This window comes from Trichoplax adhaerens, genomic scaffold (genome assembly GCF_000150275.1).
Source record: "Trichoplax adhaerens TRIADscaffold_5 genomic scaffold, whole genome shotgun sequence".
NCBI classification, from domain to species: domain Eukaryota; kingdom Metazoa; phylum Placozoa; class Uniplacotomia; order Trichoplacea; family Trichoplacidae; genus Trichoplax; species Trichoplax adhaerens.
This window is the reverse complement of record NW_002060947.1, coordinates 475,725-486,220: the sequence shown is the minus strand read 5'-3', so window position 1 is coordinate 486,220 and position 10,496 is coordinate 475,725. Positions and strand designations below refer to the sequence as shown.

At 31.8% G+C, this 10,496-nt stretch overlaps 2 protein-coding genes across 2 annotated transcripts; one reads left to right on the top strand and one right to left on the bottom strand.

The window, feature by feature from the left end:
- Window positions 1-363: 363 nt before the first annotated feature.
- Window positions 364-1,962, top strand: TRIADDRAFT_25997 (uncharacterized protein; the record flags this gene model as incomplete). Its single annotated transcript, XM_002112694.1, has 7 exons — window positions 364-731; window positions 833-902; window positions 993-1,102; window positions 1,326-1,410; window positions 1,509-1,522; window positions 1,634-1,757; window positions 1,852-1,962. 7 exons carry the CDS (start codon window positions 364-366, stop codon window positions 1,960-1,962), a joined length of 882 nt encoding a protein of 293 aa, XP_002112730.1.
- A 408-nt stretch (window positions 1,963-2,370) lies between these two features.
- On the bottom strand, window positions 2,371-10,102 carry TRIADDRAFT_63930 (uncharacterized protein; the record flags this gene model as incomplete). Its single annotated transcript, XM_002112242.1, has 31 exons — window positions 2,371-2,616; window positions 2,805-2,867; window positions 3,023-3,072; window positions 3,436-3,632; window positions 3,727-3,815; window positions 3,911-3,950; window positions 4,045-4,110; window positions 4,218-4,290; window positions 4,397-4,455; window positions 4,552-4,644; window positions 4,728-4,803; window positions 4,905-4,985; window positions 5,071-5,130; window positions 5,282-5,327; window positions 5,413-5,467; window positions 5,977-6,056; window positions 6,156-6,262; window positions 6,397-6,496; window positions 6,589-6,664; window positions 6,785-6,860; window positions 7,009-7,114; window positions 7,191-7,233; window positions 7,328-7,534; window positions 7,634-7,703; window positions 8,226-8,256; window positions 8,577-8,630; window positions 8,711-8,757; window positions 8,838-8,886; window positions 9,097-9,189; window positions 9,748-9,836; window positions 9,977-10,102. 31 exons carry the CDS (start codon window positions 10,100-10,102, stop codon window positions 2,457-2,459), a joined length of 2,562 nt encoding a protein of 853 aa, XP_002112278.1. The 3' UTR covers window positions 2,371-2,456.
- Window positions 10,103-10,496: the final 394 nt, after the last annotated feature.

Below are 10,496 nucleotides of genomic sequence, written 5' to 3'. Positions count from 1 at the left end.
CTGAAATTTACCTATTGCATACTACTTCCAGCTGCATACTTTAAAATCGGTTGATAACTTATCTGTGATGGTTGCTGAAATGGATGGATATTGCACTCCTCAGGTCAGTAGTACAACGTATGCTCAAATACGTATTATTTGACGTATGCAAATGACATTCTTTGCCTAATAAATCATTATTGCTCAAGGACAACATATCAAAGCATAATGAATCTCACAACCGACACTATTATACCATAATGATAATAGGAGACATTTCAGGATAGATTATTGGATTTACCTAGTCAATTACAATGGAAACAACCGTTATATACCTGGCACTTGTTTACCGGAAAGCCTTATCCAACCCTTCCGGATTTTACTATGCCTCCATCGGCTTTATTATATGATAAAAATCAAGAAGCTTCTCTTCAAAACAATGTCTCTATCAACGCACATCCGAATAACGTTATTCCGATTGCTACACCAACCTTTCGAGTTACGTGTAACCGTGTTGGCAAGGATCATCAATTTACTTCCATGGATTGTGCAGCCAAATTTGGTGGAGCTATAAATGACCTCCTGCATTGGCGTGTTGATCTAAGCAACCCTGATATTAATGTTATACTCAATATTGTCGAAAATTCAATCAATATCTCAATTGCTCTCACTGGTGCTAGCTTACACAGGCGTAATATTACCCAATTTGGTCCAACGGCTTTACGTTCAACTATAGCTTATAATATGCTCAGGTAGAAAATTTGTCATTGTTACTTAATGACTGCACTTTACATTACACTACGGAATATCGCGTCTATACGCATTACGATGTTGGTATTCAACCACTTTGTAGGTTAGCTGATATTCAGAATGGAGACATTGTTTGTGATCCTATGGCTGGTGGAGGCTCCATTAGTGTCGAGGTAATGTAACCTCCAATCTGGGCAGTATTCGAATTGAAGTATCAGTCCTGCCTACATATTCATTACCTTGATATCTTTGTCTCTATCTAGGGAGCTGTTAATTGGATTAGTTCATTTCATATCTGCGGTGATAATCATCATGCTGCTGGCCTCAGATCTGTTGCAAATAGGGACTATGCTGGTAACCAGAATAATATTAGGTGAGTTAGTAATTTTTATGTCTAGTACTTGCTGTACTTAAATCAAATTTTACAAAGTAAAATAAAGGAATAAAAAGCAACCACCCACAACTTGACATAAATTGATTAGCTTATTCTAAGAAAGAGTGAAAAATTATTTCTGACTACTAACCAGCTCCGCTACTCATTAATAAATTAATTTCGGATTTACCCTTGGCATAATATCGGAACTCTTTTTACATAGATCGATGGCGATGGACGTAGCAACATGGGATGTTTGCTGTTTACCACTTCGTCGTAATAGTGTTGATATCGTTGTATCCGATATGGTAATTACGTATAACTGCTGCAGCTATGATAATAGTACTCACTGTATATAATTTGATGTTTATATCGTTATAATTTCAAAAATCTATTTCTTTTGCAGCCGTTTGGCAAAAGGTTGGGAAATGTCAAGTAGAAATGATGTATTGTGTGTTTTATCTAACATTATTTGTTATCACATAAATTTGCATCATTTGCCGTCGATAAATTAGTGTTATTAAATATTAGAATTGGCAGTAAGCACAAAAACTGGAAATTATATGATCATGCATTGTCCGAAATGGCGCGGATTTGTCGCTGTTCAAGTGGCAGAGCGGTATTACTAACTCAAGACAGCAAAGTTATGACTAAGGTAGCCACTTTGTTCGATGAACGTTTTTTCTTATCAAATACGAAATTTGGAATGTAATAACTAGAAAATTATGTAAAATACAATGTTTGATTAGGTTCTACAACAGTACAAGCATTTATGGAAAAGACGCCATTGCTACTGGATCAACATTGGTGGTTTAACCGCTGCTGTCTATCTTTTACTTCGTACTGAACATGAATATTAAACCATGTTATGATAATGTACTAAGACTTAGAGCCTGCACCGTTATAATCATCTTAATATGGATCTGATATAAATATATGAATAGCAGTCCCATGAAGGGATGCTCATCCCTGAAGTAATACCGTACCAGATGATTTCAATGTAAATTAGCAGTGCTTCTGTAGCTAATTGCGTTAAATAAAATTCAATATTTATTATGGCATACTTTGAATAAGAATAGTGTGTGGAGATAATAGATTTTGTATAATTTAATTGATTCGATCAATATAGCAGTAGATTAGACTTATCCTGTCATCACATGAAATTACTGTGAATAAATGATAAGAAATCATTGCAAATGAAATTCTTATGTTACAGTTTAAAAATATTTATAAAATGTCACATATTTACATGAAGCTATGCTTTGATAGAATATAAGTTCAGAAGACTATTGTCCTAGTTAACAAATGTATTGCGTGGCAATTTACAATCCTGATGTGTTATCGGGTAATACAGTTAGTTAAAAATACTATCGAATGGATCGTTATGCGATGTCAATTTTTGAGGCTCCGGTATAGAGGGTGTGTCCTGCAAATCGTAACATGGTAGAGATTGGTACTCCCTTGTAACGCCACTTCTGGATCTTAGTAATGGTGTTAGAATCTCGTGACGTAATCTACGCAGGTAAACACCTCAGTTAGTAAAGTTGGTATATATTCTACTACTATCCTACATACTATATAAATTACGTCAAGTTAATATTATTGGCTAAGAACGTCGTCTATTCGATGCATATCCTATCATCTGTGTATTGTAGAATACAATCTATTATGGATTAGTATTTGATCTATCAACACAAAGTACCTCTTGCCAGATCCAGTTAGCCTTTCTCTTAAAACTTCAGAAGTAATATCCAAATCATCGAACCTTGAAATGAGTCAAATAGTATTTAATAAATGATCAAAGCGTTACTATCAATAAAGGACTGCTTATTTATACAAACGCTGGCTATATGATTCGGCACTACAATAGCTCAATAATAAATTATAGTTATTAATTGTGTGACTAATGGGACTGCTTACTTTGAATTATGCTTCATATTCTTATACCATTGCGTCGGGGATTGCTCAACCTATGAAAATACATAAGAGAAATTGCACACAATTAAGGATATCAGTTAACAGCCTTGAATTAATAATACCAGTACATACGAAATACGCATAATTACGAAAAGAGGCTCTAGGAATTAAATCAATAGAGGTAGCAAACAGATGTAAAATACTGCAAGGTAAACACGTTAGCAGTGGTACTAGGGCTAATTAAGTATTTCTAAAAGGGGTAATATTTTATGATTCTGAATACTGGGACTATAAATTGCTACACTTTTATACGTGATATCAAACATATTTTCTGTATACAGTATATGGAATGAATTCCAAATCTATCAAGGCTTACTAGTAATACCGATTAAAATTATTTGTAATTAGTGATTTACCTGGACGTTGGGCCCTTTTTTTTTTTCAGGTTCTACAGTCGAATTTTTATTCGCAACTTGCATTATGTCCGTTTTCTCTTTCAAAATGGGGTGATTAGGAAGACTTTGAGGATCGACTAAGACATCATAAGGTACCATAGGGCTCTGATAGGATGTTGGATCGTAGATATCCCAGCTCTCTTGTTGACCAAAAGTGCCTAAAGCAAGAGAGATGTTAATAGCCATTTATCTGCATCAATGTTATCAATTTTGTTGTTAGTTTATCTAATTATGTGAAGCAACAAAATTTACCAATATATTTCCCTTCGTAGGTCCAAAGTCTCAAAGTACAATCAGTTGATGCTGTTGCAATAGCCTCCTGATATTCAATCAAATCCATCCTATAAATTGTAATTTGGCCTCAAAATTTAGATTTTCAAACACATTAACAGTGATGACAACGATGATTTACGCAGAATACTCGTTGTAAACTTACGATGTTATAGTTTGAGTATGAGCTCTCCAAGAATATAGCACTAATTAAGAGACGGTACAATAGTAATTCTTATTATTATCATACTATCATAATAAATAATCTGATATCATGATAATAATTTATATTGTACATACCATCTGGTGGCATATACTCTTTGCCACCGGACGCATAAGTCTTGATATCCCAAGTGCCAATAAAACCTAAAATATAATATTAGAATTTAAATCATGCCTGACCTAATTTGATAATTATAAGAACTCTATGTTATGCGTGCAATTTTAACATTTGCGCTACATTTAATGCTTACCTTTAGCGTCAGCGGTAAATAATCTACTGTTATCATGATTGGTGGCAATGGCCACAATTTCATCAAAATCCGTCTGTAATTTTTATTAAAAATTGTGGATGATAGATAAAATTATCTTTAATTATATGGAAATAATTTTTCCAAAAGTAAGATTAAATGATTGGATTTTGCAGACTTACCGCCTTGAAAGACGCATAAATAGCACCACCATTATAGACATTCCAAAAATGGATATAGCCTAAATATTTATTTTAACATCGCATTCTTAATCTTTGGCATCAATACAGTTATTTTAATATCAGATTGATATTTTAGCGCAAAAGTAAGAATTTACCGTTAGGTCCATTGGAGACTAATATAGCAGAAAATTTATCATTCAAGCGTGTGCCAAGGAATGTAACCTTAGTAATGGCATTCTGTTCACCAGCTAATTAAATAAAGAATAGCAATACTAAATCGTGACTTCGCATAGGTTTAGCACCCATTATGCCGAGTAATTTATTCAAATACCTTTATATTGAGAGTCTTTACATGGTACTTGCAAGCGACAAAATATATGCCCAGAAACCAAATTCCATACAATTATCTTTATTTTATAGAATATAAGGAAAATAAAGGGAGACCAAATTATTGAAAATCCGGTGTTAATTAAGATAGCTTGTAAAAAAATAGCAATATGCCACATACCCTGCCTTTATAACTCGATGTAGCTAATAAATTCGGTGAGCATACAGCAATACCAAGAATATCATCTTGATGGCCATTGATCTATTGTTAATGATTAAACCACGATATAATATCGGTATATAAACACTAACAAACAGAAGATAATTAATCTTAAGCAACTTCATACAGTATCTTCTGTCCAGTAAGGCATAGGTGGCTGGACATATCGAAAATCATCCGGATTGTCCTTAATTATGGTAGATGGGCAATGAAGTTAAAAAATTTATCTGCTACGGAATCTTTGAGGAATATTAATACTGAATAAACGGAAATCTTTATAATGATCCTCAAGGTTGAATTCTTATAAAGATCAAAAGTTAGACAGCTAATCATCTTACATTGTATATATTTATTCTTTTATCCCAACCAACCGATACAATATGCCTGCAATTAACATTAGAATAAATGGATTCATTAAAATAAATTTCAAAAGCAGCTTCCATTTATGCATTCACAAGAATAAACCAACTTGTTTTTATTTTGTGTATAGTAAGTAATGTCAGATATTTCTTGATTGCGTCCATCTGTGAGGAAGTAAAACAATTTTTAGCAAATGAATTAAAAAGTATTGAGTTCGCTTTTCAGTAGCACAATGTCATTATTTATTTTAAATGGCTATTGTCGTACTGAAAAATAAGGATGATTCTGGCATAGTCTACTGTACTATTATAATTCGTACTGTAATTCAGTTATATTGAATAAAGATTCTTACGTAATAAGTAGCCGATTCCTTACTCATAAAAGAAGGGTAATGTATGTTACCATTTACGCTAATAAATCACGTTCAGTTACAGAATTATATGTAAATCATAATGATAAGGTGGTTGCGAAAAAATGATTTCGCATATATTCATAGTTGCTATTTAACCATCGAAAAGTAGTCATTACTTATTCTAAACCATCGATATACAACCACTTTTGTAAACCGAATTTCACACGTTATATAACAGAATTAGTCTTTGAATACTACATGTTAAGCTTATTTTTGCTATGTCGAAGTATTCGTCCAATCAAATTGGATATTAGCTCTTACCCTTCCTTAAAATTCGTAAGCAGTGTCCATTGTTATAATTCCATATTCTTAAACAGCCGTCTCTTCCTGCAGTAATTAATCTACATGGACAGCAAGAAACATTCAATTGAAAATTAGATTTACATATAGCCACAGACATTGCAAAAATAGTGAAAGATTATGCTCAATTTTGCATTTACCTTCTACCAGATGAATCAAATGTGATTGCTGTAATTGCGGATGTACCGTGAGCTTGGGTAAATTCAAAAAGTAAATTACCCGTTTCTATATCCCAAACGCGAACAACCTGACAGCAAAGCATTCAGTATTTACATTAGAATATAAGAGGTATACTTTTATTAATATAAAGATTTCTTTAGATGCATAAGATAAATCTTGATAGTTATCGTTATCGAAATGATTCCCTTTAACTGTACTTACTGAACCATCGGATGCAGTCACAATCTGTCTAAAGCTAGAGTTATATTTTATAGCCGTGATAGCTTCTTTATGCGACGTTGCCATATCGACTACAATAGTTCTACATAATTCAATCCAACATTAGTAAAAGCAACACATACAAAATTTACAAAGTCCACATATGTTAGCTTTAAATGTCAGTTGATAGCATACTTGCACTTTAAAGTCATGGAAGCAAGCAAATCTGTGGCTATAGCAATGGTTCGATTTTGTGTGTTATAATGAACAACTAAAGTGAATTAAGACAGACGTTATTGACACTTTAATTTCTCTCAGTTTGAAATATCCGTCACAGACTACGTTAAAAGTTCAACATCACTGCTTAGTTAGTAAATAAAAATATTATTACCCTGTATATCGCCTCTAATTTTATGAGCCTTTGGTCTAACGATATGCAAGCATGTGTGGTCCTGTAAATCCCAGATCTATTTACAAATTACATTTTAGAGAATATAAATGTATTTCGAATGAATTCACTAGTAGATTATATAATTATTCATGAAGTGTAAACGGTATATAGGCATGTATTGCCTAACTAAAAATTAATCTGCAACGGCTATGACATGTTCTAACCCGTATTGTCTTGTCGGTAGAAACACTAAAAACACGGCCTTCATCAGAGCTTATTTTTATGTAATTTATTGGAGCATTGTGGCCTCTAAGCATCCCGGTAGGTTTACTGTAATAGAGATAAATAAATCATTTTAAATTCCTATATAACTTTGATAAATGATAACGCTTTAATATTTTCTGACTTTGCAACATAAGGATTCCATGTGCGAATGATTCTATCCATTCCTGTGTTTTTAAATTTAATTATTTTAGTATAGAAGTAAAGTCTGTTAAATAGTTATACATTAAAATTAGTTAATATTATTATCGTTTCGTTTACCTCCAGTGACAATTAAATTTTTTTGTTTGGAAAAATCGAATGTCTTGACACCTTTATAGATTTTAAATACAGTCTGATCGCTATCACTTCTTCGTTTTGGTTGCGATCCCATAATGTAATTAGATTGTTGTATGCGGTGGCGACTATTAACCGAGTAATATATTTCACGTAACTGAGAGTCAACTTTAGTGCTACTTTGTAAGCTCCCTAATAAAAAGATAGTATTACAAGTATTACAACAACATCGCTTTTAAAAATAGCTATGATATATTTTACGTTTACGCCAATAATAATAAATCAATTTACCTATTACTAAGGCATTTGTATCATCATTAGAACATGAAATGACCGATTGGATGGATTCATAATAGTTTAACTATCAGTAGAAAAATAATGCGATGATTAATAAATTTAGTAGATAGATAGATAAATTAAGAACATCGCCGTTTATCACTAAATCTATTAAACGCAAAATAGGTCAAACAAGTAAGCTAAATGTTATTATAACAAGGTATAATAGATATGTAACAATTGTAGACGTAACATCAAAACGAAGATATTTTATGTTTTGTTCTATTTCTAGGGAGCATTAAATTCCATACGGAAATAGACTCATCCATCAGACTTATTTCTATTACATGTGTAACAGAAATTTGAAATTTCTAAGAAATTGTCTGTCTAATAGCCATCCAAAGCGGCTTATTGCTAATTAGTAATTTCATATTACGCTAGATATAAATATTGACCAAACAGTATAACCTTACTAAACACAAAACATATTAAGACGCAAAACTGTGCCAACAATATAAAAATCAAAAGTAGTTTCACCCGACGAAATTAATCAAGAGGTTTAGCGAACCCTTTGTAAAACCGATTAGTAGGCATCAAAGTAACTCACCTGACCAACCCAATCATTATGCACTTTCCACCTATTAAATTATAATAACAGGAACATCAACTTTAGTCTTGCGCTTGAGTCTTAAGAGTCATTATTTTAAGCCTTTTCTACATACGAAGATGACTAACAAATACTAGCTGATCATTTACTATAACTATAAACCAGTAAATCTTAAATATCTGGTTACAGCTTACGGATTTTGATCATTTCTTTATTATTTACTACCTTTATTTACCTAGAAAACCTAATATTACTTGATCTTGTCACCTCTCTAAATCATTCAATGAAAAGCATAGGTGTTGGCAAATAGAAATTAATCTCATTTATAAACGACCATAATTATTTACTAACCTTTCCAAATTAACACTTGCAATACCGTCACTTTTGGGACTCTTTTTCCAGGTTCTACATTATAGATGATCATGTGATGGTTTTGGGTAAGAAATTACTCAGAATAGGTACGTTGAAAAAATTAAGGAGCGAACCTTAGAGTTTCTCCAGCAGATGCAATTTGTATTACATTAATGCAGCCCTAACGATGAATGCATAGGAGGAAAAATCATTTAAAAAACAGATTTAATTATATTAACTTGAAGGCCATGTTAGACTTACCTGGACATCACCATATAGCACATAACATTCATCGGTAGATCTTGAACCCCTATAATGTCGAATCATAAATAATATATGGTTGCTTACTAGATACAGGTTATAGCATTTATTATAAATGTAATGAAAGCGCGCGAATTTCCTTCAACGTTATAATAATTAGAATAGCGTCCAGCAAGAAAGTAAACAGGTCAGGACAGAAAAAATATTACGCTTCTACTGTTTAGAGTCGTAAATTCATGATGATTTATATTAAACATACCAGTAATCGATTTTTAGCGGAACACTGTCTAATCCACTGATTTGGCAGTAAGGCTCAAATGTAGACATTTCGTAAAATTGAATTTCACGATCTCTGGTAGCAAAATATAATGTAAAGCAAAATAACAATTAATTCTAGTTAATTTTTAGCCTTTTTTAGAATAAGAGTATTGAATGTATTTGTAATAATTAGAATCTATAAATAAAATTATGAAGCAAGTCAAGTTAAACTTTCTATTATGATATCTTGGTACGCTTGATATTACAAAATTTATTTAGCTAAAATCGTGTATATCTAGTGACAAAAATGAAAAATTATAATTATTAACAAATAATCGAGTAAGATTTGCATTCTGCTAGGATTTGCAAATTATAGTAGAAAGATAAAAGCGAATTAAACAGTAATTGGTTATAGCTAAATTACTCGTGATTATAGATATTTAATTAATGGAAAAACTGTCTACTCTAATTGCGAATAAGCATACAATTAAATATCTAATAGGGATATATTCACAATATATCTAGTGTATTGTAAATTTAGTCTTGCAACACGTCAAAATATATTAGAAACGCGTTCTTAGTGGCGAAATTTAGATAGATGTTTAATAAATATATGTATAATTGTGACATTATTCATTATATAGAGACTTACCCTGTTGAAGTAACAATTTTATTATATTGTGGCATCAGTGTAAAATCGGTTATCCACTTGGACTTTGACTTGGTTAAATCTTGAGTAATCTTGATATAACAAAAGGAGATATCTTATTAGTTTAAATTATTTTCTAAACAATTTCTTAAATTTAGAACAAATCCAACTCGAGCGCTTACATTGCGGCTGCGCTTCAATTTTAAGTCCGCCCCCCAAAAAGTAATCATACCATCCTATCGACATTAATAGTCATTATTAGTAATGTTGCAATACCAAAAATTATTCCGTTAGTATTAATAGTCACTATTACTAATGCTACAACATCGAATACCATTCTATCGACATTAACAGTCATCGCTGCTAATATTGCAATACTGAGAAATGAAAATTTTTCGTTGATCATCGATCAGAATATGGCATCAATTCATATTTACCAATTATAAGAAGTTACGTAAGAATAAAATAAAATGAAAACTTTTAATAGTAATTTCAGGAAATTAACGGTAGTAAAAGAATTCACTTTTGTACTTGGACCTGCATCAACACACTCGAGCTACTTGTACTAAATAGATTTGATAAACATCCAATGTTTATATTATTCATAACGTATTCGGAGAAAGAGAATATAGTGTACTAATCTCGATGGCGCATTCAACCGTGATTACAGACAGTTTTTTATAACATTTATATATATATATATGTTATATAAGAACCAAAAATTGGATAATTTCCAATTTTTTTTAGTATTT